Genomic DNA, 27,937 nt, shown 5'->3' with positions numbered 1-27,937 from the left:
CGTCATCCTCGCGCACGGCGCTTCCGTTCCTCGTGAGCCGGGTTTCGCGCCGGCTGCTTGTGAGGGCAGTTGTGGAGGGGCTGAGTGGTGCAAGTTTTCTCTAGTTGCTTTCTCTTCTCCGGGACGATGGCCACAGACTCCTGGGCCCTGGCGGTGGACGAGCAGGAGGCAGCTGTTAAGTCGGTGAGTGGCTTCAGGCGGGAGGAGTGTAGCGGGCCCACGCGGACCTGTCCCAGCGCCGGAGCCTTCCGAGTTGGGCAGGCCTGCGGCCCGCACGCTCCGGCTATTTGCCGCGGGCGGTCACCTAGTCGGAGGTCCCGGGGCTAAAGAAACCAATACTGATATCGAGCTTTTTATCTTCCTCCAGGATAAAGTTCGTATGCTGCACTTCTAAAGTGCACCGCTTCTCTCCTGATGATGCTTAGGGAAGGCATATTTAGATGCTGATTCTTTTATGTTAAATTTTTTGGGGCGTCCTTGGGCCATTATATATATAAATTTTTTTTTTGTCTTTTTCGTTTATCGGTACCACGGATCGAACTCACGACTGCCTGCTTGCAAGGCAGGCGCTTATGCCGCTTAGCTAAATCCCCAGCCCCGAGCCATTTTATATTTAACGATTCTTCCATGATTAACACAGCTGGGTTTGTAGCGCTTTGTGGAATAACAGATTCGGGTTTACCCTTGAGTTTTTTTTTTTTTTAAGACTGAAGTCTCGCTCACCTGAAACTTGCAATCCTACCTCAGCCTCCGGAGTTCTGGGATTACAGGCAGGGATCACCATACCCAGCTCAAATTTAGATTTAATGTCTCAGTCAGCTGCAAATGTTGGAAGGAGACACGAATTGTTCGGTTGACGTTTAGTTTCATATATTGCTTCTTTTTATTACTGAAGGTCTTTACAGCTGGAAGGTGTCATGTGAATTGTTGGTTTGTGGCCAAGACACTAAGTTTAGGTTTGTTTGGTGATAATAGGTTTTTGGTTTTAAGAATGTAAACCCAGTACTTGAGAGACTGAGGTAGGAAGATCACATGGCCCAAAGTTGCAGGCCAACCTGGAATACATAGCAAGAGCTTATCTCAAACAAAACAGCAAAAAGAATGTAGGGTTTTGTTTTATGGTAGTCTTACCCAAGTTTTTTAACGCTTGAATTACATTTCTTCTCCAGCCATGGTTTGGTTTGATTTGGATTGTTTGAGACAAGGTCTTGCTATGTAGTTTAGGCTGGCCTAGGACTCACTGTATCCCAGGCTGGCCTCAGACCTGCAGCAGTCCTCTTCCCTCAATGCCAGTATCACATGGGTGCACCACCGTGCCCAAGCCTCCAGCCATGTTTATTGCTTCAGGAATGTATTCAGTTTGACAGCAGGAATTAATGGATTAAGCCCTTGGAAGTATAGGGAGCAGATTTACATACAGTCTAGGCAGAAAGGCTAGAATGGGGGAAATGTTAAGAAAATGGTAAGGATAATGTGATAAATGAGCTTTTGAGCAATTAGAACATTTTATCAGTAGAAAAACCATATACTTTCTTGTAAGCTGGATATTAGAAAGAATCATTTAAGACGGTATGTTAGTTAATTATCTCTTGTTGCTGAGACAAAGTACCCCTCACCCAAATTTAAGGAAGGAAAAGTTTATTTAGTTCATAGTTTGTGGAAATTTCAGTCCATAATCAGCTGCTCTAAGGCAGAGTAGGATGGCAGAGGAGTAGTTCAAGGTGGCAGAAGACAATACAAGCAACAAGTGCACAAGCCTCTTTTTTTCTCTTATACAGTAAGCAGGCTGCTAGCCCTGGGAGGGTGTGTAGCATTCATAAGATCTCCACTACCTCTTGCAAAGGCTCAAGAGGTTTACCAAGTGAAGACTGAGGCCCCTGCTGAGTCACTTAAATTCTAAACTTCTCAAGTTGACACAATGTATCAGCCATTACAACAGGTGAAGGCATTTTGGGACAGAAGGCACCAAAGTGTTGGACAGGAGTCAGAACTCATTTTTGCCCTAATTTAGGTTACCACGTTGAGTTAGGGACAGTATAGAAAATATGGCCGAGAATCTACTGTGAGCCTTAACTAAGAACTCAAAAATAAACGCTGTAGTTAGCAGGATTGCTGTGTTTGTTTGTTTGTTTGTTTGTTTTTAGGATTGCTGTTTTTAAGAGAAATACTGACAGATATTGGACTGCAAAGAGCAAAATAGATTCGAAGGCATGACTCCTAAGTGAAAGGAAATCAGTGTGCAGGTTACTCTGATTGCTGAGATTGAAGACGTATTTTGGGCAGTGAAAGTAAGGATGAAGGAGTGGAATTAAAAGATACTGTGAGGCATGGGATTTATAGCTCAGTGGCACAAGCACCTGCATGGCATTTGCAAGGTTGTGAGTTCAATTGTGGCACCAAAAAAAAAAAAAGATACTAAGACGGGTCATCTGAGACGGTCATGCCTATAACTGTAGCACTGGGTGGCTGAGGTAGGAGGGTCACAAGTCCAACCAGCCTGGTCAGGATTCTACTTTCGAAAAAAACCCATCATCTTTATCCATTCATTGGTTGATGGGCACTTGGACTATTTCCCCAAGATTTGGCTATTACAAACTGTGCTGCTATAAACATGGCTATGCATATATTGTTGTGGTGTGATGCTTTTAACTTTTTGAAGAAGATACCAAGCTGGGTCAAAATGAACCTTTAGTTTTAGTTTTCTGAGAAATCTCCATCCTGGTTTCCACAGTGACTGAGCCACTCCACTCCTACCAACAGTGGAGAAGGGTTCTTTTTTCTCCACAACCCCGCTAGCATTTGTTATTGGCTGATTTCTTGATAATAGCCTTTCTAACTGGAGTGAGATGGTATCTCAGCTTTGAATGTCTCAACCAGTGATGTTAAACATTTTTTCATACATTTATTTGCCATTTCTGCTTTTTCAGCTGAGAAGTATCTGTTCATTTCAGATGCCTATTTTTCTTTGAGTTTAAGTTTGGGAGAATGATTTTTTTTTTTTTAAATACTTCTTTATTCTACATAGTAAATCCTTTGAAGTACAGCTGGCAAAAATTTTTTCCTACACTGAGTTGTATCTTCCCCCTGTTGGTGGTATCTTTGTGCTGTGGAAAAGCTTTATTTATTTTTTTGTTTTGTTTTGTTTTGTTTGTTTGTTTTGTCTTTTTGAGACAGAATTTCACTATGCAGTTCAGGCCAGCTTTGAATTCAGTGATCCTTCTGCCTCAGCCCCCCAAGCCTTGGGATTATAGACATGTGCCACCACCATTTGCCTGGAAAAGCTTTTTAATAAGACAAGATCACATTTATTGATTCTTTTTTTTGGTGATATTTCCTGTGCAATTGGGGTTTTGTTCATAAAGCCTTTCCCTACACCAGTATCCTTCACTGTCTACACCAGTTTATCTTCTAGCAGATTTAGTGTTTCTGTTTTAATACTTAAATCTTTGATCCATTTTGATTTTAGTTTAGTGGTGGTGAAAAATATGGGTCTAGTTTTAATGTTCAGCATGTGGAAAGCTACTTTTTCCAACACTATTTATTAAAGAGGCTGTCTTCCAGTGAAGGTATTTGGCTCATTTTTGAAAGATAAGATGGTGGAGTATGTCTGGAGTTGTTTCTGCATCTTCTAATCTGCTCCATTGATCCTTTGGTGGTTTTGTTGTTGTTGTTTGACAGTACCATGCTGTTTTTTGTTTGTTTGTTTGTCACAGTAGCTTTGTATGTGTGTCTTGTTTTTTTGAGACAGGTTCTTACTACGTAGTCCAGGCTTTGGACTCACTATGTAGTCCAAGCTTCCTTCAAATTTATGATGATCCTCCTGCCTCGGCCTCCCCTAGGATTATAGGCACACACTACCACACATATAGCTCACCCCTTTTTTTCAGTCGTGTAGGCTCTTGTACTTTAACTCTGTGCCATGTCAAGACATTGCCTTCTGGGAGAGACAGGATTAATCATCAGAAGGCTCCTTGCTGAGAGAGAATTCAGAATCATGAACAATGGGGGGTTAATTGGCTGACTCCCCCCCCCCCAGTTCTGCAATCAGACTCGGGGAACACTAAGGTACATCCCCAGCCTCTTTCTTTCTTTCTTTTTTTTTTTAACCGGTACTAGGGATCGAACTCATGACAGCCTGCTTGCAAGGTAGGTGCTTATGCCGCTGAGCTAAATCCCCAGCCCCAATTTGCTAGTATTATAAGAGGGTGCCACCATTCTCGGCGTCAGTCAGGCTTTCTGGAGATCGCACTAAACAGTGTGGTCCAAAAAAGGGGACTCCAGATAGTCTCAGTCAGGTTTTCAGACCACCTCAATTGTAGTTATTCCAGCTCCATTGTATACATCCTGAAAATGGAGAGGAACCAGCCTGTTGATAAGACCTGGTAAAATACCTTCCTGGATCTGTGTCAGCCTTCCTATTGGCCATCAGAGGAAAGATGTCTACTCCTTAGGGATGTTTCTCCTGATGGAGAAAGTGCATGGCTTTGCTTTTTCTGTGGAAAAGCTGAGGTGAATACTAAAAAGCTCAGGTGAATACTCTTACTGTAGGACTTCCTTTTCCAAAAGGCCCAGAATAGTCAGTTGGAAAAGGTCGAATCGGGGCATGATTATTTAATGAAATGTATAATAAGCCCTTAGGAACCAGTGGTTACCAGAATAGTAACTGACTTTAGTAAGTCAGCTCAGGGATCTTGGGGGTAGGACATGGACCTGGGAGATGATTTGGAAATTCTCAGAATCTAACAGCCTACCTTTATAATACCATCTTTATAGCCCACTTTTTCCTCTTACCAATTCTTAGAAAGGAACTTTGTACCATTGAAAAGACATAATATTTAGTGAAGGTTAGGTATTTTAGGAAGAATATACCTGGAAGGAAAGCAGAGGTTTTGGATTCTTTTATATTCTTTCTCCCTTCCATTACATTTAGCACCCCACCAACCCCACAGGCTGCTGAAGGTATGTGGAATGTTTTTGCCCAGGATTTTAGCAATTCCGCATTGAGCAGAACAGACCAGCTTCTGACTATAGATGTACAGTGGTTTTTGCTGGCTGTCTTTGGGAAGCTCTGCCTTGCCCCAGCTCATCTTTGGCTGGGGCCTTTACTTATTCTGTTTCCTTTTGTTCCTATTCAGATGGGCAGTTTGCAGATCAAGGAAGAGAAAGTCAAACCAGATACCAATGGTGAGTCACAAGTGCCTATAGACGAGGTACAAGTTACACACGTGCTGTTTTGCCCTCATAGCTGCAGTGAGCAGTGGAGCTTTAGGGGCTTTTGGGGGGCGGGGTGCAAAAGACAGCACTAGAATCTAGAGCCCGAAATTAGATTTCATTACTGAAGGGGTAATGTGTCTATTTTCCCAATTTTTCTAACTCCTGACTCCCTCAGCATCAAGAAGTGTTACACCTGTCTGCTTACTGCTGTTACTGTAAAATATTTTTTAAACTTTAAAAAAACCGAATCTGGGGAGCTGGGGATTTAGCTCAGTGGCATAAGCTCCTGCCTTGCAAGCAGGCAGTCGTGAGTTCGATCCCCGGTACCAATAAAAAGGAAAAGACAAAAAAAAAAAAAACGAATCTGGGTTCTACACTCAAAGTGTAAAAGGTGTGAGGTGTCATCCCCAGTGCCCATGCTCTCGTTCCCTGGGGCTGTCCAGTGAAGCTTCTCAAAGCTGGGGGCTGTGAAGAGTAGTGGAGGATTAGCTCAGGGTTTGGAAAGCTTGGGTGTCAGCGAGGTTGGCTGCCTCCTGGGCAGGGAGGAGGACCCTACCCCAGGCCTGTCTTCAGTTCTCTGGTTTGCTGCAATTGGGGGTCACATGGTTTGTAGCTGAATGTCCCCGCCCCTGACTTCATCTTCACATCGCAACCCCCTGAGTGCATGTCTGGTGCCGAGTAGTGCTCCCCTTTTTGTGGTGCTGGAGATTGAACCCAGGGTCTGAAGTACACTAGGTAAGTGAAGCGTTCTCTCACTGAGGTACATCTCCAACCCTCAGTTTGCCCTTTTTATAAGGACCCAGTCATATTGTGGGGGTTTTTTAACTTTAAAATGTTAATACTTGCTGTGTGCAGTGGTACACAGCTGTAACCTCAGTGCTTGAGAGGCTGAGGCAGGATTGCTACGGGTTCAAGACCAGCCTAGACTACATAGTTCAAGACCAGTCTGAACTACGTAAGTGAGACCCTGTCTCAAAAAACAAAGAAAGGGCCAAGGATGTAGCTCAGTGACATGGTGCCTGCCCAGCAAGTGAGAGGTCCTGAGTTGGATTCCCAGTTCCAAAAAGCAAACAAACAAAAAATTACAGTCACATACATGACAGGCTGCAGTCTGTCCTGCTGCCAGTCATTGGATTAGGACATACATTAGAGCAGGAGTCTCCAGACTTTCTGCCTTTTCGGTGTGAGGAACCAGTTTCACAGAGGGCAGTTTTTCCACAGGAGGGGAGAGTTGCGGTTTCAGGATGCTTCAAACACCCTGCAGGGGTGTAAATATAGATAACAGTTGCTGGTTCACACGCTGCTCATCTCTCATTGTGTGGCCTGGTTCCTATCAGGCTGGTATAGGGTTCCTCCCACAAGTTGGGAACTTCTGCTTTAGAAACCTTAGCTTAACTGACTATATTCACAGTCACCCCATTCCCAAATGAGGCCACATTCTCAGGTACTGGAGGTTAGAACATGAATATAGGAATTTTAGGAAGACATAGTTCTGCCTCATCTTGTAAGTGACCACTGTTACAGTGTTTTTGGCTACATAGATCAAATTTCCCCACAGTTTTGTTACACAAAGCATATAGTACAAACATTGATTCTCAAGCCAGGCATGATGATGCATTCCTATAATCCCAGTACTCAGGAGACTGAGGCAGGAAGATTGCCGGTTCAATCCCCAGCCCCGCCATCTTTTGCTCTTATAAACAGTGCTTTATGGAATAACCATGAACTTAAATTTTTTTATATGTGTGTAGTGTTTTTGTGGGATAAATTCTCAAAAGATGTATAGGATAGGGGCTGGGGACTTAGCTCAGCAGCAAAAGCGCCTGCCTGGCAAGTGCACAAGTTGTGAGCTCAATACCTGGTACCAAAAAAAAAGATAATGGCATATACATTTGCAGTTTTTATAAATGTATTCAGAATACCTTCAATCCATAAGTTATTGAGAACCCGGCCAAGAGTCCTGATAGTCATTTTAGGAACCCAGCCAAGAGTTCCAATTGTCTATCTCTCAAATGCCACTAGAAAAATAAAAAACAGAGACAAGTATTTCTTCAGTGGCTGAAAGTCAGTGTCTCTGGATCTGACCTTTCCACTCCCAAAGCAGCCACTGTTTATTAGGTGTATACAGAGATAGATGGAGCTAGCAAAGGATTACAATTCATTCGAAGACTCCAACTCCAGAGAGCATATATAATCTTACGTTTAGAAGTATCTTGACCCAGAGTATAATCCTGTGATGACTCAGGAAGGTGTAGATGATTCCATGCTTAGAAGAGTCAATGGGAAATCCCAGACGGGATTTCCAGCAATCCCTGGGTGCCAACAATCCCAATCTTTCCTTTCATCCCACAGGGAAACATGCAACACCAGTCACAGTGAATTTGTGGTCCCCAACAATAAGTGTCAAACTAATTCATATTTCTAGCAGCACCACATCTGCTCCCTATGGCCTCATCACTAGTGTTTAATCAAGTTTATAAGTAAGAAATAGTAGGTGGTATTTTGTTTTTTGGTTTTTTGTTAGTACTGGGGAACGAACTCACAATCTCACGCTTGCTTGGAGGCGTTTGTGCCACTCAGCTAACTCCCCAGCCTGAAAGCTATATTTTAACTTAAGTAAATCAAAGTGACAAATTTTTCTTATGTACTTAACATCTTTCTGGAGGTACAATGCATTGAACATAAAGAAATGACAGTGTTTATATTTGGGTCACTGAAGCAAATTTTAGTGTTTTAATTGTCCCACCTTTTAGGTGGATTTAAAAATTGCCTTTCCAATGACAACTGTTTTTTTCTGTAGGTGTTGTCAAAATCAGTCCCACTGCAGAGAAGACAGATGAAGAGGAGAAAGGTAACCACTTGAAGCCCTGTGGTGGGGATGGAGCCTGAGCCCAGCCTTGCCTGCCTGGAGCTGGAGGCGCTGAGTTACAGATGAGTGGATGGAGGGTTCCACCAAGGAGACTGGGGAAGAGCCTTAGGGAGACAAAGTGGTGGTCAGGAGTGCTGTGTCCTGGAAGCCAGAGGAAATGTGTCCAAAGTAGTCTGTCAGCTAGAGGTAATGGAGTAATTAAGAGAACAACTAGAGCCAGGCTCAGTTGTGTTTTCTTATGGTCTCAACCACTTGAGAGGCTGAGGCAGGAAGATTGCAATTTTGAGGCCAGTTTGGGCAACATAGCAAAATCACACCTCGAAGAGAAAAATGAACTACAAATTAACCATTGGATCAATTTGGTATATGGAAATCATTGAGGACCGTAACAAGGGTTTTCGAGGGTGTTCATTGAACAGAAAAGGCAAGGAGAAAAAATGAATACAGATGGCTCTTTTAGGGAATGTTCCAGAAATAAGGGTAATGAATGAAACAGGTTTATAAAGAGAGAAGGGAGGGTAATGAATGGGAGAAAAGCAGGTTTATAAAGAGGTGATCAAATGAGTTCATGTGCTGTGGGAGTGGCCCAGTGAAGGGGATGGTGATAGTGCAAGGAGGCAGGACAGAAAGAGATGTCCCATGCACGGGACGGGGTGGGTCCCACGCGGGCAGGTGTGCAGCTGAGGTGCAGAGTGAGAATGTGGAGAACGTGAAGGCTTGAGGAGAGAGGGGAAGGTAGCATGGAGGTTTCAGGAGCAAGGTGAAGTAGTGGACCAGGGAAACTGGAAGACCTGCCGACTCGATCAGCCCACGCGAGTCTTGTAGTCAGGAATGTAGAAGGAGCTGGGTGCGCAGGCACTGCCTGTACTCCTGGCCCTCTGAGAGGCCGAGGCATCAGGAGCTCTACCCCTACCTGGGCAGTTTTAGCAATTTAGTGAGATGGTGTCTGGAAATAAAAAATAAAACAGGCTGGGACTGTAGCTCAGTGCAGAGGCCCTGGGTTCAACCCTAGTACTAAAAATTAGAAAAAGAATCTGAAGGGAGAGCTGCCACTGTGGTCATTTTCTCCAGCCATGCATGGACGCCCAGGTTCCCAGGGTGAGGGAGATAGAGCACTCTCACAAGGGTGGAGCTTAATTTTATGTAACTACAAAATCTCCTGGTTTCTTGGACAGAGGACAGAGCTGCCCAGTCTTTACTCAACAAGCTGATCAGAAGCAACCTTGTCGATAACACAAACCAAGTGGAAGTCCTGCAGCGGGACCCCAACTCCCCTCTCTACTCAGTGAAGTCTTTTGAAGAGCTCCGCCTGTGAGTATTCATTGCTCTCAACAGCTCTTCCTTTCTTGTCCCTCCCTATAAAGTTCAGCATTCAGACATTCTAATGGGACATTTACTTTTTAAATTTTTGTTTGTTTATTTATTTTAAAGGTAGTGAGGCTTTACATTTACTAAGGTAGGAAAAGAAACATGCTGCAGGGTGAGAACATCCACTAAAAGTGCTTACAGTAGCCTGAAAAAGTTCAGTGTGCTCACTTTGTGTAAGTTACAACTCACCAGCTTATCTGAATCGGAAAAGTGGGCTGAGCATGGGTGTAGCTCAGTGGTATAGTGCCTGCTTTAACTGCCTGAGCTCCATCTCTAGCAACACATATGCATGCACAGTGAAGAAATGTGAACAATCTCAGTGACAATCTTCTGCCCCTCTGTTTTTTTGTGTGTGGGTGTACTGGAAATCAAACTCACAATTTTGTGGTTGCCAAACAGGTGCTGTGCCACTGAACTATACCCCCAGCCCTTCTGCACCTCTCTGGGCAGCAGCCCAGTTCTTCTCTTTCTTTTTAAATTTTATTTTATTTTTCCTGTCTTCTTGAGACAGGGTCTCACTATGCAGTTCAGGCTGGCCTTGGACTCACTTTATAACCCAGGCTGGTCTTGTGTGTGTGATTTTGTTTTTTTTTTTTAACTTTTTTATCTGTATCAGGGATCGAACTCACAACCGCCTGCTTTCCAGGCAGGTGCTTATGCCGCTAAGCTAAATCCCCAACCCCCCGCCCCCCCCCCCCCCCCCCCGGCTGGTCTTGAACTTGCTTCAGCCTCCCAAATTCTGGGATTACAGGAATGTGCCAGCATGCCTGGCCTTTTTTTTTTTTTTGAGACAGGGGCTTGCTGTGTAGTTCATACTGGCCTTGAGCTCATGGCAGTTATCTTGCCTGAGCCTTCCAAATGCTGGGATTATAGCTTTAAGGCCATGTGCCACCACACCTGGCTAATAGGGTTTACACTTTTTTCTTTATGAGATGATGTGATTTATTTATTTACTTATTTTATTTTAAAGAGAATAAAGAACAGTAAAATGAAACAAAAGTGATAGGACAGTAGGAAATCCACAATCACTACTATGTGGTATATTGTTATCCTCTAAATAGTTGCTCAAATTAACCAGCCCCAGGCTTGCAAAGTTAGTCAAACAAGGTAAATGTCAGGTTGCTTCGTACTTCAGTTATTATCACCTGAGCCTGGGTTGTGACTGGTTGCTTATTGTGGGGGCGGGGAGGCAACTTCCTTGCTATCTCCCCTGCTGACAGGGCTGCTGCTGGTGCACAGGGGGCTGCATGTCTTCCTTGCTGGTTCTTCCTGGTTTTCTTATTTTTGCTAGATTCCTGAATTCTCTCTCTCCATCGGCTTCAAGTCTCAGTTCAGATCTTTGCTGTGTCCATGGGACTCACTTCTTTCCTCATGTTGTGTATTCCAGGATCTGGACACCAAAACTTAGAGAGATTTTTTTCTCTGCTGCTCATCAGTCCACCATTTTCCAGAAATTCCAGGGTTTACATTCTTTTTTTTTTTTTTTTTTTTTTTTTTGGTACCAGGGATTGAACTCATGACTATGTGCTTGGAAGGCAAGGGCTTATGCTGTTGAGCTAAATACCCAGCCCCCAGGGTTTACATTCTTAATAAGAGTTTGTTAATTACTTTTAGGAAGTATGTTAAAGGAGCCTATATTTCTATTGCCAAGAGTGGAAAGCAACCTTTTTTTTTTTTTTTTTGGCTTTTTGAGACAGGGTTTTGCTATGCAGTTGAGGCCGGCCTTGAACTCACTTTGTAGCATAGGCTGGTCCCAAATTTTCAATGATCCTCCTGCCTCAGCCTCCTGAGTGTTGGGATATGGAAAGCAACTTTTGACTGTTCCAATTAAAAAACCCAGAACCCAGAAATAAACATTACAGAAGGCATATTTTATGGCATTATGCTTAAAAAAAAAAAAAAAAAAAAGGCTTAGAAAGACCCATATCATGTGTCTTGTTTTCTTTTTTTTTTTCTTTTTCCTTAACTTCACTGCAGATGTATCTCGTTTTCTTCAGTAAGTAAAGTGGTATTTACAGGTGGTTTGGTTAATGTACATGCCATGTGCTGGCTGTTTGGAGGAGCATACCACATACCTACTATTCTTGCTGCCTGCCAGGGTCCAAATCATAGACAGAAGGTAGCTGGTGAGTAAGAATGTGGTAGAATAAATGGGTTATTTCCCTTTGTTGAGTAAAATATGTAGCATGGGTTGCCCTTTGGCACATAGGCTACATTCCTGTTGTTATTGAGTAAGAGAGCTAACTAGTTGGTGATGAAGTAATTGTACAGAACAAATTTTTAAAAGTGTAATCATTAAGTTTTTCAGGAAATTAGACCTCTGTATGTGTATTTCCCCTGTCTGGAACTTTATTCATTCTTAAACTTACCAGGGCTACTGATTACACTCTGTTGTTTCGATCAGTAGGTATTTTTAGGTTCCTTTCGTTTAAAAGAGTTGAGCTCTCAGTTGAACCACTAATAGATTGTCCTCTTGAAAGGTAGGTTCTCTCTGAGTGAGATATTGTAAGCCAAAAGAAACAAAGAATAGAATCCCAGTCACATCATATACTTAGAATTTTTATCCTTCAAATTTGAAATCAGGGGCTGGGGATTTAGCTCAGTGGCATAAGCGCCTGCCTTGCAAGCAGGCAGTCGTGAGTTCAATCTCCAGTACCGATAAAAAGGAAAAAGACCCAAAAAAAAAAAAAAAAAAATTGAAATCTAGCCAGGTATGGTGACCTGTGTTTGTCATCCCAGCATTAGAAAAGCTGAGGCAGGACTATCACTCAAGCTCAAAGCCAGCCTGGGCCACGTAGTTGGGTTTAAGGTCAGTCTGAGCTACATATCCAGATCTTATCTCAAGACACCAAAAAAAAAAAAAAAAAAAAAAAATTGAAATCTGCAAAGTAAAAAAATGAGTCAGTGGAAGCCATCAGATTGCATGAGTCTGATTAGGTAATAGCTTTTTTCCTTGACAACCAAATCAGAAACTGCCTTTTTTCCCCACTAACTGAAGACACCAATTACTTTCCCTTTTCAGTTTGTGTTTCAGAACTAATATATGCTAGAAGAATTTACCTTTTAGAGAGCCTGTTAATCTTTAGGAAAAGCTTAGAGAAGTGTTGATTTTTCAGACTTAAAGTGGATTTTCTTCCTCCTTCTTTTCTTCTGAGAGGAGAAAACAGAAGCTCAGCGTGTAGCAGGCTGGCCTCAAACTTGCAGCAGCCATCCTTCTGCCTCAGCCTCCCACGTTCTGGAACTACATGCAGGTGCCAGCAGCCTAGCAGCTTGGCTTTTCCTTAGAAACAATATACTGTGGTTTTTGTAAAACACCTTTCTGTTTAGAGGTAGTGAGAGCACATTGTAAATACAATGTAAGAGGAGTTCAATTAATGTTTATTGTGTAGCTGCCTATTTAAGAAGTTGGTGGCTGGATATGGTAGTGCATGCTTATAATCCTAGCACTTGGGAAGCTGAGGCAAAAGGATCGCCACTGCAAGTCTGAGACAGCCTAAACTACATTGTGAGACTATGGTTCAAAAAAACCAAAGAAGTGGGACTGGGGATTTAGCTCAGCAGCATAAGCACGTGCCTTGTAAGCAGGCAGTCATGAGTTCGATCCCCCGTACCAATAAAAAGAAAAAAAGAAGCCAGGCATGGTGGCACATGCCTTTAACTAGGAGGCTCAAGCAGGAACCTGTTCTTGAGTTCAAGGTCAACCTAAAGTACATAGAAAGACCTTATTTCCAAAAAAAAAAAGTTATAGTCTTGCTTTTTTTATTTTTTACTTTTGAAACAACATCTCACTTTGTAATGCAGATTGCCCTTGTACTATGTTGTCCAGGCTGGCCTTGAACTTATGGTGATCCACCTGCCTCAACCTCCCAAATGCTGAGATTATAGCCGTGCATCACCACACCTGGCTTTGTCTTTTATTTTTTGTGATACCAGAAACTAAAACCAGAGACTTGCATATACTAAGCAAATGCTCTATCACTGAATTATATCCTGAGCCATTTTTAAAAAAATTTTTTTTGAGACAGAGCCTCACTAAGTTGCCTAGCCTGACCTTGAACATGTGGCCCTCCTGGAAGCTGCGGTTATATGCAGGGCACTACCACACCTGGCAAATTTGTCTCTGTTGTTGATTTTGACTGGACATAATAGCAATCTGAGCGTTTGTAAAGTTCATCCTGATATGAAACTCCTAACCTATTTTCTCTATATCCACTCCTAGAAACTGGCTTAATCAGTATTCTTTCTTCTTGGTTGTCTTGCATATTTGTACTGCTGTATTTAAAGAACCATAGAATACAGAAAGACTAGTCCATTTTTAATATCTATACCAAGAGATTAAAACTGAAATTGTGGCCTGTGGATGTAGCTCGGCGGTAGAGCTCTTGGCTGGGCACAGGCAGCACCCTGCGTTCAGTCCTTGGCACTGCAGAACACACATGCCCTACAATCCCTTTTCCTAATAAGTTTTATGTTATGAATTAATATAAGCTCTACTTTTGCTATATCCAGGGCATCCAAGGCCAGTCAGATTTCTGGGACTTGGAGCATGAATTTCTCCCAAGAAATCGAAAGGAAAACAGTCTGGTTTTTGTTGTTGTTGTTTTGGGGTTTTTTTGCACTGAGAATCAACTCAGGACCTCACACTTGCCAGGCAGGCACTGTGCCACTGAGCTCTACTTTATGAATTATATAGTTATTGCAGATTCAGATTAGTAGAGATAAGTTGGATATAGTGCACACACCTATGATTCTAGCACTTGGGAGGCTGAGGCAGAGGGATTAGGGGTTCAAGGCCAATCTGGACTTCATAGTGAGACTGTGTCTCACAAAAAACAAAGAAGTGATTTGGGTTGGTTTTCTTTTTGTAGCATTGGGGCTTGAACCCAAGGCAGTCACACTGAGGTACACCCTCAACCCGTTTTTATTTTGAGCTACGGTCTCCCTAGATCAGTAAGTTGCTCAGGCTGGGCTCAAACTCTCCCAGAGTGCTGTGATCATAGGCATGTTCTGTCACACTTAGCTTGAATTGGTTTTAGGTAGCATTTTCAAGATGTTAAAAAATGTCTGATAGAGGCAGGAGACATCATTCTTGCAAGATATAAGGGAAGATAGGATTATAAGCTTAAAACAATTTCAGCTACTACAGTCCATCCTATTTCTCCTTTTTCTCCTAGGAAGCCACAGCTTCTCCAGGGAGTCTATGCCATGGGTTTCAATCGGCCATCCAAGATACAAGAGAATGCATTACCTATGATGCTCGCTGAACCGTGAGTGAAGACCTGAGTGATCTCTTTGAAAGTTGGTTTACTAATGTCGCCATGAACAGTTACTGTTTCTGAGTACCAAGTGGACTGTTCAGGGGACATGTTTCAGGAAAACAACTTGGCAGGTACACACAGAATCATGGATTTGGGTAGAGTTCCTATCTTTCCCACTTAAAAGTAAAAACCCATGATAATACTGCTTTATTCTATTTAATACTAAAAATTGGCCTTTTTAGAAGTGACTTGAAGCTGGACCTGGTAGTGCATTCCTGTACTCTCAGCCTGCTTGGTGACTGAGGCAGGAGGATCACAAACCTGAGCCCATCCTGGGCAACTTAGCAAGACCTCATCTCAATGAAGGGGCTGTGTTGTTGTAGCATTAATATTGAGCAACCTGATACCAACTGGATTTCATCCTAAGATCAGTAACTCAGTCCCCCTTGGTTGCCTGTGGCCCTCTGTGTTCGACCATGGACCTGAGTGGTTTTGACTTCTTTCTCTGAACCCTGACCTCTGGCTGCCCCCACCCCTGCTGCATCACTGAACATATTGGCCCACATCTGTGATCTTGACCCCTAATACAAAAGCTTGGATGCCCCAGAGGAGGCAGGCAGCCTCCCAGCCAAGCCCCAAGAGCCAAATCCACAGGCTGGCCCCACTGTGAGAGCGTACCTAGGAGTGACTCAGCCCCCTGGGTCTGCAGGCCTGGTCCTGGGCCTTGAAATGTGTTGAAGGTTGCTTTGCTTTGCTTTGCTTTGCTTTGGTCTGCTGCTCTGCTCTGCTTTGTTTTTTGTTTGTTTTGTTTCAGAGATACTATAATAACACTATTTTTATTTTAAAAATAAAAGGGCTAGGGCCAGGTCTGGTGATATGCCCTTATAATCCTAGCGCTTGGGAAGCAGAAGGATCATCACCAGTTTGAAGCCAGTTTGAAGCCAGCCTGAACTACATAGAGAGACCTTGTGGGTGGGCGGCTGGGTTCAATTCTGAGTGCTACCATAGAAAATTATTTTGACATTTTTGAGCTCTGCAGAACAGATTTGAAGAACGATACCAGTACTATCTCTGCAGCCTTATCCTGACAAGTAAAACCTCAGTCCAGTTTTCTTTTTCTCCCTCTCCTACCCCACATCCTTCCCCTTCCTTCCTTCCTTTCACCCTCCTCTTACCCTTTTCTTTGTTACTTTTTTCTCCATCCTCTCAGCAAATAGAAAAACAAAAACAAAACCCAGGCCTAGTCGATATTCAGACCCCACAAACCCTTCTTTCCCTTGCTGTCTCCTGCCTGCTATGAGTGAGGTCCAACCTGGGCAAGTTGTTGTCCTCTCAGGTGTCTTTGCACTTTTTTTAAAAATGTCTACAATACCACCAATCCCCGTGACATAGATCACATGAAGTTCAGTTGGGGTTGGTTACCTGCATTTCCATGGAGATTGGAAAAGGGAACATGCAAAAAGAGCTGAGTCTTGGGAAAGGGTGTAACTCAGCAGAAATTGCCACTGAGGGTGCGTGTGGCACTGCTCTCATTGTGTGCTCTGCACTCTTGATTTCCCTGGGGCCCTTGGGACAAAACTAGGGCATTCTCTGCTAAGAGTCGTGGAGGATTGTTGTGTATGAACCCATCTACAACAGTTATTATTTCTTTTATATTAAAGCTGGGGTGTTTTGGTTTTGGTACGGGATTGAACTCATGACCTTGAGCTTACTAAGCAGGCACTTAAGCCACACTGCTGAGCTAAACCCCCAGCCCCTAAAGCTGTTTTTTTAATAATCTATAAAAAATATTTTCGGGGCTGGCGATTTAGCTCAGCGGCATAAGTGTCTGCCTTGCAAGCAGGCAGTTGTGAGTTCGATCCCTGGTACCAATAAAAAAGGAAAAATATATATATATATTTTCTTGTAATTTGTGCTCAGTGCCAAAAAATGGAACAATACATAGAGGCATAAAGGGGGAGAATGTCCCTTGTCTCCTCAGTGAATGGTTTCATGCTTCACTTTGCCAGGAGTCATTTCCTTTCTGTCCCTCCTCTATCCAGGCCTCAGAACCTAATTGCCCAGTCTCAGTCTGGCACTGGAAAAACAGCTGCCTTCGTCCTGGCCATGCTCAGCCGAGTGGAACCAGCAGACAGACACCCTCAGGTGGGTGAGGTGGGGACCCTGGCTTACCTGCTTTAGAGGGGACACCTGTGATCCCTCAGGTGTCCCCTCAGGAGCAGTGTGTTCACCCAGCTCCACCAGGCAGAATCCACATGGAAGCTGCAGCCCCAGCAAGCCAGTACTCCTCCAGGCCAAGGCTCTCTCCCGGAGACTTGGTCCACACCCGAAAGGAGGGCCTGGCTGAGGAAGAGGTAGTTCTGGTTCCCTGTGCCGCTGGTCAAGGTTGTAGTCTTGCTAAATTCATCCTTTCTGATTTCTCCATCAGTGTCTGTGCCTGTCCCCAACATACGAGCTGGCGCTGCAGACAGGTAAAGTGATCGAGCAGATGGGCAAATTTTACCCGGAGCTCAGGCTTGCTTATGCTGTTCGAGGCAATAAATGTGAGTGCAAGGGATGCGATCTAAGCGGGGTGGTGGTGCTAGGTGTGTGATTTTGAAGATGTGATGATATGTTCAGCTTTTACTTCATTCTGAACGTAGAGCCCTGTTGCATTGCTCTCAGGAAATCAATTTAAGTGTGGACATTCCTTATTCAATAACTAGATTCTTTTCCTGCAACTCCATTGCTAAATGAGATATTATATGTAGTATGTACATTATAATATTTAGAACAAAGAAATGGTCAAAGAAGGCTGGGTATGATGGTGCATGCCTGTAATGCCAGCACTCGGGAAGCTGAGGCAGGAGGATTGAGGTGTGTTTGAGGCCATCTTGAGCTGTACAGTGAAATTGTCTCAAAAAAGAAAGAAATGGTCAAAGGAATCTCCAAGTGAGAGACTTTTTATTTGCATAGCTCTTATATGTAATACTATAATATATAAAAAAACATAAAACTGTAGTATTGAACAGTACAATCAGCAAAAATTTCAGTACTATATGAAAAAACTGTATAGTACAAAAAGACACTAAGACTCTTAGCAACAAGATATGCAGAACTGTGACAAAATAAGACAGGTCCTAAGTGCAAGTGGTATGCCTCAGTCATGAGTCTAAACAGTTTAAACAGGTCAGTCTTAAAGAGGAATATCTGTGCTTGCTGATCTGTTTACAGTTCTCTAGTGGCCATCCCCTCCAAAATCCTGGGGGCACATGCCCATCGTACACATGCTAAGCAGACACTCTACTGCTGAGCTACTTCCTAGCCTGCCTCTCCTCTTCAGTGTTAAGATTTTAAGTTGTTCAACATGAAAATTCTGCAAGGTTCCTGGAGGTTGATCCTCCTGCCTCAGGCTCCTGTAGTACAGTTCTGCATCTGGCATTCTTCACTAAGACAGGGTTTTGAGTTCTAGGACCTGCAGGGGTGGCAGGTTGGAATCAGATTCCTTAGCAGTAAGCACCAGCTTTAGTAAAGAAGAAACTAGCTGTAATCACAATCAATAATCCTTCCAGTTCTTTCTTCCATGTGTTCTGCAGATATCATAGAGAAAGTTCAGGTTAAAAGGAGCGGGAAGAGGTTTTAAAGATTCATTAGAAGGTTATCAGTATGTAAAATACTTTCCATACAGCAAGAAAAACCAAGCAGTCTACTATCTACTAGGACAGTGAACAAAGAGTCTCAGTTGAACCAGCTCTTCACATGGCTACCAGAGTAATGCAAAAAGATCCCGCACCTCATCGGCTCTCAGAAAAATAGACAAGTTTGCCCCTTGGCCCCTCTTAGCTGAGCAGAAGCTGGGGTCTTGGCAACAGTTGGACACTGCCTGGAGGAACTCAAGAGGGACACCCTTGTGACCCACACAGCCTTGATGGTCTTGTGTGCCATTCTCACTGTAGGGCCTCAGCATTTTCTCACTTTCACTTTGTTTCTGTTATGCAGGTTGTGTCATAGTAGATGCTAAAACAGAACTAGAGAAACTTTCAAAGACATGTTTAGTAATTTAAAAATAACATAGCTCAGTGGTAGTCTTTGCCTAGTATGTGTAACTCAACGTTAATATAAATAACAGCCAGGCATGGTAGCCAACACATATAATCGCAGAAGTTGGGAGCCTGAAACAGGATTGCTGCAAGTTCAACACTAGCTTGGACTACATAGAAGAGTTCCAGACCATCCTGAACTACATAGCAAACAAACAAAAGATAATAATATATCTTTATGAATGCTACACCCAGACTTAACAAATGGTAATTAAGGTAGTTGCCCATACATGTAATTCCTGCATTGGGGAGGCTGAGATAGGGATTGTCATGAGTTTGAAGCAGCCCAGGATACATAGTGAGTTCAGGGCTATCTTAGGTTACATGGAGAGACTTACAGCAAACAAGAAAAATTGAATTGCAGGTACTATCACAACCAGATTCAGCAGAGAAGTTAATGCACTTGGGAGACTCACTTGATAGCACTTACAAGTTTTACAAAATTTAGAATTTCTTTTGGTAGCTCAGGTGTTATAGTGACAACAAATGCAGTTGATTTTTTTTTTTAATTAAAGAGACAGCTTTTTTCTCCCATTCTCAAGCTTTCTTTGATCATTTCAGAAAGCATATATCAAATTTTCGTTTTTTTTTTTTTTTTGGTCTTTTTCCTTTTTATCGGTACCAAGGATCGAACTCACGACTGCCTGCTTGCAAGGCAGGCGCTTATGCCACTGAGCTAAATCCCCAACCCCCAAATTTTCAACTTGAGTATCTCTTGTTTGCCTATCAGTTTACAAACAAAACTGGGCAGTTTATTTCACCATACAAATAATAAAAATGGGCTTTTTCTGAAGAAAGTCACGGCATTTTGTTTGGCAAGAGTAACAAAAGCACTGTACCCAGAAATTATGGGTACAGTACTCAAACCAGCAGGCCCAGGTGCCCAGTGGGGTGCACAGAAGTATGTGCCTGCTCTGGGTGGTTTCTGCCACGCCCTTCACTCTGTGTGAGGGGCTGGCGTGATCACTGCATTTCATAGCACTGGGGAGACACTTGATTTTATTTTCAGGCAGTGGGCACTGGGAAACTACCTTTTTGTTGTTATAAGGGGTTTGAACCCAGGAGTACTCTGCCATTCTGCTAATTATATGTATATCTTCTGCCTGTATATGAGATATATGTATACCGTTGTGTCTTGTGTGGGGGGGGGCATACATATTTTTTTGTGTGGGGAGGGTACTGGAAATCAAACTCAGGACCTTGCACTTGTCAGGCAAACATTTGTGCTGCTGAGCTATATCCCTGCAATTATATATGTATTTTTGAGATTATCTCACATCTATTCCTAATCATTTTCATACTTTATTGTTGTCAACCATTAGGTGTTTCATATTTTGCAGATCAATTACATGTTGTGTGTGTGTGTGCATATTTTGTGTACATTGCAAAGTTTCTGATAGTGAAAGTGTTGTTCAGAGGTTATGTGCATTGGTGATTTTGATAATGGTTGTATCAGTTTCAAGTTAAACCAGCTTGAGAGTCTGAGAGCAATGTAGTGTACACATCAGGCTTGGCAAATGCTGCTATCAAGTGCAAGTTTCCCTGTGTGTGTAAACCTCTCCCATGAGCAAGATGGTATTACTACTAACACTTGATTTTTTTTTTTTAATTTTTAAATTATTAGTACATGTTGGCAGTATATAATGCTAACCTTTGTTGTGGGGAGTTAGTGCATGTACATTTAGTTCCTCCGGCACCCCTCGCCCCTTTTTTGAGATATGGTAAGCTATCTCACCATGTAACCCAGCTGGCTGGTTGAAACAAGTTTGAGAGTATTGTAGTACTTTTTTTTTTTTCCATTTTTATCGTTACCAGGGATTGAACTCATAACCGCCTGCTTGCAAGGCAGGTGCTTATGCCACTGAGCTAAATCCCCAGCCCCCACTGTAGTACTTTTTAAATCAAAAAGTTTGTACTTACAGGAACTAGCTAACATAAGCGAAATCACTGGAGACCAAAGCAAAAATATCATTGTGCTAAGATCCTGGGAAAAAAGACTTGTGTCAGGTGAAATTATAGGAGAAAGTAAAATGGAAATGACATCTGCTGAGGGGCCTCCATGTGGAATTTGATGCTGATCACAGGTCCCTTAGACAGGTATCATCCGACCCACGTCATAGTAGAAGAAAGCAGAGGCTTAAGGGTAGAACTTCTGCAGTTTGAAGTCTGGAATTACTCTGTTCTGCTAGTCCCAGAAGTACAGGCCGGGCTTTGATTTCCAGAGCAGGCTTTTCCTTGGACACACCCTCAGCAAACATCTCTTCTCCACAGTGGAAAGAGGTCAGAAGATCAGTGAGCAGATTGTCATTGGCACCCCCGGGACAGTCCTGGACTGGTGCTCCAAGCTCAAGTTCATTGACCCCAAGAAGATCAAGGTATTTGTGCTGGATGAAGCTGATGTGATGATAGCAACCCAGGGCCACCAGGATCAGAGCATCCGCATCCAGAGGTAGGAGCTCAGGCCAGGAGGAGCTCCGGGGCCTCCTCTTGCTTCTGTGGGGTTCTGTCCTCTGGGCCGTGCAGCAGTGTTGGCCTACAGGTCACCTGCACATCAGCACTGACTGTCCTCCCAGCCTGGGCCATGACAGGACACCTGAGACCTGTGCCACCCCCATGCCTGCTAGGGTTCAAGCCCATCCGAGCTGGGGAGACTGGGCTTCTATGCCTTGCAGTGACACCTGGGGCCTTGCAGGATGCTGCCCAGGAACTGCCAGATGCTGCTTTTCTCTGCCACGTTTGAAGATTCTGTGTGGAAGTTTGCCCAGAAGGTAGTCCCAGACCCCAACATCATCAAACTGAAGCGCGAGGAGGAGACACTGGACACCATCAAGCAGTATTATGTCCTGTGCAGCAACAGGGACGAGAAGTTCCAGGCCTTGTGCAACCTCTATGGGGCCATCACCATCGCACAAGCCATGATTTTCTGCCACGTGAGTAGCAGTGGGGGCTGTGGGCCTGCCCTGTCCCCTCCCTGGCTAGCCCCACCTACCAGATTGCACTGTAGGGAGAATGGAAGTGGTTTGTGAAGATGGAACAGTTTGCATTAGCATTTTCTTATGACAGTGATTTCTCTTGTGATAGCGTCTTGCTTTGTAGCCCAAGTTGGCCTCGAACTTCCTGCAGTCCTCCTACCTCAGCTTCCCAAGTGGTTGGACTACAGGTGTGCAGCCCTATGCCTGGCTCTGTACTAGTAGCATTCTGAGAGATACTGAGCCTAAACATAAAGCTTCCTGAACTGCATACCTTATTGGTAAGTGATAGTGTTATCAGGAAACCCTAGAGAAGCTGCTATTCTAGGAAATAAATTTAATAAGATGGTTATCAAATTAATATAGTTACCAACAGGAAACACTTAGAAAATAGAAAGCTCATTTATTTATAATAGCAAAACCAAATTTAAACATATATAGTGTGTATGTGTATGTATATACTATACATATATATACACACACACAGCAGTTTTTTTGTTTTTGATTTTGGTATCAGCTAGTGAACTCAGGGCTTTACACTTGCCAGGCAGACTTGCACTACTGAGCTATATCCCCAGCCCCAAGTTTGTTTTGTGAGACAGGGTCTCACACGTAGTTCAGGCTGACCTTAACGCTAGCCTAGACTGGTGTCAAACTTGGGGCAGTCCTTCTGCCTCAGCCTCCCAAGTGCTGGAATTACAGATTTACACCATCATGTCTGAGTGTTTTTTGAGACAAAGTCTCACTATGTCGCCAAGACTGACCTTGAACTCGAAGTTATCCTCTTGCCTCAGCCTCTCAAGTGCTGTGATTACTGGCATGGACCATCACACCCAGCTAGAGTGTTTAAGATCGCTGAAAAACACTTCAAAATAACGTTAAGGAATATAAGAATAAGACAGTTCACCCTATGTTGGTACAAGACTTATTCCTGTGATTTTTAGAGGTATTTATGGTTTGTTTTTGTTCTCAAAGTTGTGTCTTTGAGTTATAACTCAGAGTGCATCTTTACACAATGGACTTAATGATCATGGCTTTTGTTTTAATATTGCACTTCTTCAACCCAACTATCACAACATATCACAAGCTTTAGATATAAGGCCAGGATATAGACAGCTCGGTTAGTATCAAGTGCTGTGGTTTTGTTTTTTTAAAGTAAAAGTTTATCTCTCCCAACTTCAAATTAAAACAGTCAAACCTACAAAAAAGCTAGGGAAAAAAAAAGACTTAAGGCCTCTCTGCCTGTCAGCATTTGGCCACTTCTGCTATAGCCATTTGTGTGTGTAGAAGTTTCTTTTTTGCTCAGTCATTGTGGAATTAGTTGTAAATGTGCAGTTCACCTAATCCTTAAGAACAAGAGGTTTTCAAACCCACATGACCACAGTGCCATCTTTATATCTTTCCTAATGATACAGGAACATTCTCCAGTTCTCCTCCCAAGTACTCTACAACTGAGCTACATCCCTAACTCTTTTTATTTGGTAAGATAGGGTCTTGCTGAAGTGTTGGACTTGCCATCTTCCTGCCTCAGCCTCCCAGATAGCTGGTGTTATGGACATGGCACCACGGTGCCCAGCTTGGTCATCACCTGAAACACAGTCCACTGATGCCTTTTTCTGCATGTGCAGGATGTTTCTTAGTGCATTTTGTTGTTTAAAGCTATGAGCCAGTCCAGGCTTATTCGTTGCATTTTACCATGCTGTCTCTTGAGACTCCCTTTGCCTGGAACTCCAGTCCTACCTCCCACTCCCAAAAATACCATTTAGAACACGGCCATCTTAAAAGTCCAGCCTAGGGGCTGGGGATTTAGCTCAGCGGCATAAGCACCTGCCTTGCAAACAGGCAGTCATGAGTTCGATCCCTGGTACCGATAAAAATGAAAAAGGCAAAAAAAAAAAAAAAGTCCAGCCTAAGAGCCATGTGTTATTTCTCCCATTTCCCACTTACAATCTATTCAGGTTCAATTTAAAGATTTATGTAGGGGGGGCTGGGGATTTAGCTCAGCGGCATAAGCGCCTGCCTTGCAAGCAGCCAGTCGTGAGTTCGATCCCCGGTACCGATAAAAACGAAAAAGACCAAAAAAAAAAAAAAAAAAAAAAAGATTTATGTAGGTATGTATGTGCCAGGTGCTAGGGATGGAACACTGGGTCTTTACACTGGGCTACATTTCCCGGCACTTACTTGTTGTTTGTTTGTTCCCAGGACCTTCACAGTGGGCTAAATGCCCAGACCATTTGCTTTTCCTTTTTTGTTGAGACAGCTGTTAAGTTGCCCAGGGTGAGCTTAAATTTGTGGTTCTCTTGCCTCAGCCTCCCAGAGGGCTGGAATTACAGGAATGTGTCACTGTGTGCTTCCTTGCCTATTTGTAATACCTGGGAGTGAATCAAGGCCCTTCAGGCTGTGTTGCATCCCCAGGTGTTCGTTGTTTTTGTTTTTTAACAGCAAGATCAAAGATTTACTTGAAAGAGAAAAGACTATACTCTGCAGGGTGAAACAGGGCCAGTGTGGAGAGAATTCATGGTTTCGAGCCCCTTTTTTCAAACAGGATTTCCAATAGCTGCCCAAACCAGACTGGAATTTGCAATCTTTCAGCCTTAGCCTCCCAGAGTGGAGGGATTACAAATGGGTGCCACTACCATTCCTAAGTAGGTAAAATACTTCTATAGTAGAAACGTTTCTGAACAGTTACCCCGATGATCCAGCTCCGTCTATTATACCACACCAGGTTGGCGATTTTAGGAAATTTAACCCTTAGCTGCAAAATTTTAGGTCATCTTCCAGATCAGAGAGTCCTCTGAAGTTCTTAGCTTTCTCAAAAACACTTTTTTTATGTTCAGACCCGCAAAACAGCTAGTTGGCTGGCAGCAGAGCTCTCAAAAGAAGGCCATCAGGTGGCTCTGCTGAGTGGCGAGATGATGGTGGAACAGAGGGCAGCGGTGATCGAGCGCTTCCGAGAGGGCAAAGAGAAAGTGCTGGTGACCACCAATGTGTGCGCCCGAGGTGAGCAGAGACAGCCCAGGGCCCCAGTGGCGAGAGAAGTCTGCACATGCAAGAGGACACTGGGAGGCCGTCAGGGGGGTGGTGGCAGCTGTGCTTTGTGGGAGAGCCCAGACTTCCTGCTCCAGCAGGAGGAAAACTAGGAGCCCAGGCCAGGTCGGGGGAGCTGCTCCCCGGGCAGAACCATGGATTTCTCTGTCTGCAGAGACTTTCCATTTCCCGGGCTTGTCGTACCTGCCAGACAGAGTCTGTCCTCCTGCTCTAGCGCTGTTGCAGGCCTGCCTGTGCCATCTGGTGCCCACGGCCCAGAGGTCCCAGCCTCTTTCTCCTGCCCACAGTACGGGTGTGGCTGCCTTGACTGGGACTCTGTCTCCCACCCTGACTGCCTCACACACCCCGCCCTCCCTGCAGGTATCGATGTGGAGCAGGTGTCTGTTGTCATCAACTTTGATCTCCCTGTGGACAAGGATGGGAACCCTGACAATGAGACCTACCTGCACCGGATCGGGCGCACTGGCCGCTTTGGCAAGAGGGGCCTGGCCGTGAACATGGTGGACAGCAAGCACAGCATGAGCATCCTCAGCAGGATCCAGGAGCATTTCAGTGAGTCCTACCTCATCTGCCCGGAGCCCTTTTCAGAGGGGCAGGCGGGCACGGGGAGGGACCATCGTCCCTGTGCCTGCCCTTTTCCCCTCATGTCTCTGCCAGGCCCTGTGGGGAGCACATGTGGGGCCTTCAGGGCCAGGACTGAAAGGCCGGATTCCTGCTGGCCTGGTTGGGAGGCCTGGGGGACTCAATGTCAGTGCCAGTGACCTGGGCCCCGCCACCCTGCCCGGGCTGTGGACTCCTTTGTGCTCAGCTTCCAGTGAGCCAGGGGGTGGTGTTCCCAGGCCAGGCGGGGACTTCTGTGTCTGTCTCCCTGCTGCTGTCCCCTTCTGAGTGACTGGAGCTACAGCAACCCCATGCTGGTCTCTTTCCCCCAGATAAGAAGATAGAAAGACTAGACACGGATGACCTGGATGAGATTGAGAAAATAGCCAACTGAGAAGTGCCCCGGTCCCTGGTTCCGCCCTCGTCACCTCCCCAGGAGGGAGCCCAGTGCTCACACGGCCCCAGCCTTGACACTTCCCAGAGACGAAGGCGCAAGGAAGAAACTACCTACCTCATTAAATTATGTTTGGACTTGACCAAAACTTGTAGAGACAACAGGGGACAATCAAAGGAAATCACATTTTTGGAAATACTCTTCTCTGCACCTTTCAAAGTCGTGATGTGCCCTGTCCCTCCAGTAGTCTGCTTTCCATCGATGTGACTGGCTCCAGACCCCCCTGCCTGCTGTCTGGCTGGGGTGCTGAGACCAGCCTGCACCCTAAAGTGAGAGGTGGACATCTCTAGGAGGGCAAGACCCGCCCAGCCACACCCGATGCCAGGAAGAGTTGGCTGCAGGGCCCTTGAGCCAGCGGCACTGCAGGACCTGTCCGCGAGGGTTTCCCCATCATGGGGTTCTTCTGAAATTAGAGATGCCAGCACCCCTTCCCTCGGCTGTCTAGAGCAGATGCTTTCCTGCTTGCTCTCGCGTGAGCATCTTGGTGCTGTGGAGAACTCCCAACTGGGACCTACAGTGGCAGGTGGCTCCCAGCTCCGGAGAGGTCCCAGGCCTGGTGGGCGAGTCCATGAGGCTCCGGCCTGGCTTCCCCTCCTCCCCGTTGCTCCATGGAATGGAACCCAGGAGACTCCCAGGTGTTCATGGAGCCTCACCTGGCCCACTTATGTGGTACTGATTCATAGGTATCCTTCCTCTGGAGAGGAGGTGTCAGCCTGTGTGGGCTCCGGTGCGGCTCTACCCACGCCGTGGCCTTGATGGATTTCATAGTTCATACACGGTATGAGTAGGGATAGAACTTTATCTGCGTGCATCATTCAGTATAAGAAATTTTAAATGTAATTATGAGAAATGCTTTACTAATCATGACTTATTTGTATTTTTCTGCTTATTAGGCTAATTTATGCTCATTAAAAAGACTGTGTATATAACTGGAAAGTGCTCTCTGACCCCTCCCCAGGGTAGGTCACCTTTGCTGCCGGCTTGCTGGATGTTCTGTCTTATTGCCCGCTGTGTACAAGAATAGGGTTAGGGCAGCTGTCTCCAAACAAGGCTTTTCAGTCCAGATGCTCATGGACAGACATCAAGTTAGGGATTTTAGGGATCCAATAAAGAATAAATGGCACTCCTAGGGTTGTTTTGTTTGTAGTGTTGGGGACTGAACCCAGGGCCTCCTCTACACTAGACTAGTCCTCTACCACCGAGCTACACGCCCAGCCCCACCTGAAATTGCTGGTCTTTTTGTTCATTTGAGACAAGGCTTTACTATATTCCAGCCTGGCCTGGAACTTAGTATGCAACCGAGATTGGCTTCAAACTCGCAGCAATCCTGCTTCAGCCTCCCAAGTGGGATTACAAGTGTGCACCACCACACCACAAGTCCTAAAAATGTTCCAGTCTTAAATATAGCCCTGTAGCCCTGGCTGACTGAACTTGAGATCCTTTCGCCTCAGCCTCGGAGGTGCTGAATTAAAGCGAGTGTCACTACTCCCAACTTAATTACACTATTATTGAGAATAAGGGCAATGCAGATCTCCCAGCAAGCCCCAGCCTGCCCGCATCCCAGGAGTGGAGCCAGCGAGACAACTCAGTGGCTGCAGGGCAGCGCGAGCTCCTGCTAGGGGGAACACACAGCGGGTGCGCACTCTGTCTTGGGGCTGGCGGGTGTGGGCTGCATCCTGGCAGGCGCTGGCTGCGAAAGGAGCCCCTGGAGAGCGGCCGGGAAGGCTGGGACACCGCCACCCCTGGGAGATGGTGGCTCTGGGGCAGCAGCGTGGCAGGCGCTCGGTTCACAGCGGCTTCTGGTAGCGCTCTCCTCGGAGTATCCTTCCTCGGCCGTGGGGCTCAGGGACCGGGTCGGAGCATGACGAAGGCCAGGACGGACAGGCTGGGCAGCAGGCAGGGAAGGCGCTGGGCCACGGTGACACCGCAGGAACCGGGACAGGGAGAGAGGACGGGAGCTGCTGCAGGCACCCGGGCTCTGCAGACTGGGCCTCAGGCTCCCAAGATCCAGACAGAGGAGCTCCTGCCCTCACCCAGGACCTCGAAATAGTCGGCAGTTCTTTATTACACTGTGAATA

At 44.9% G+C, this 27,937-nt stretch overlaps 2 protein-coding genes and 1 non-coding gene across 3 annotated transcripts in view; 1 reads left to right on the top strand and 2 right to left on the bottom strand.

Moving 5' to 3' along the window:
- On the top strand, positions 1-26,788 carry LOC100720073 (ATP-dependent RNA helicase DDX19A). Its single transcript, XM_003472125.5, has 12 exons — positions 1-183; positions 5,136-5,184; positions 8,015-8,065; positions 9,259-9,394; positions 14,626-14,718; positions 16,752-16,854; positions 17,138-17,252; positions 21,060-21,237; positions 21,481-21,718; positions 24,595-24,757; positions 25,166-25,357; positions 25,738-26,788. Exons 1-12 carry the CDS (start codon positions 127-129, stop codon positions 25,797-25,799), a joined length of 1,437 nt encoding a protein of 478 aa, XP_003472173.1. The 5' UTR covers positions 1-126; the 3' UTR covers positions 25,800-26,788.
- St3gal2 (ST3 beta-galactoside alpha-2,3-sialyltransferase 2) overlaps positions 17,636-27,937 on the bottom strand; it is a 65,040-nt gene continuing 54,738 nt past the window's right edge. Inside the window, exon 8 of the mRNA XM_063247650.1 lies at positions 17,636-27,928. Within this exon, the coding sequence (XP_063103720.1) occupies positions 27,924-27,928 (5 nt within the window). The 3' untranslated portion in view covers positions 17,636-27,923. The remainder of the gene's footprint in view (positions 27,929-27,937) is intronic.
- LOC111757466 (small Cajal body-specific RNA 1) lies at positions 22,731-22,894 on the bottom strand. The gene has a single exon (XR_002791810.1). It is a non-coding gene; the product is annotated as a small Cajal body-specific RNA 1 (non-coding RNA).

The sequence above is a fragment of the Cavia porcellus genome, unplaced genomic scaffold (genome assembly GCF_034190915.1).
Source record: "Cavia porcellus strain 051 isolate PalLab524CR breed Dunkin Hartley unplaced genomic scaffold, mCavPor4.1 scaffold_4, whole genome shotgun sequence".
Taxonomy (NCBI): Eukaryota; Metazoa; Chordata; class Mammalia; order Rodentia; family Caviidae; genus Cavia; species Cavia porcellus.
This window is presented reverse-complemented; position numbering and strand designations above follow the sequence as displayed.

Excerpts from the sequence above, each read along its gene's own strand:
- LOC100720073 (XM_003472125.5), top strand. The coding sequence starts at position 127 with ATGGCCACAGACTCCTGGGCCCTGGCGGTGGACGAGCAGGAGGCAGCT. Across the intron at positions 8,066-9,258 it reads GACAGATGAAGAGGAGAAAG|AGGACAGAGCTGCCCAGTCT; the intron begins GTAACCACTTGA and ends TTTCTTGGACAG. Across the intron at positions 9,395-14,625 it reads TCTTTTGAAGAGCTCCGCCT|GAAGCCACAGCTTCTCCAGG; the intron begins GTGAGTATTCAT and ends TTTTTCTCCTAG.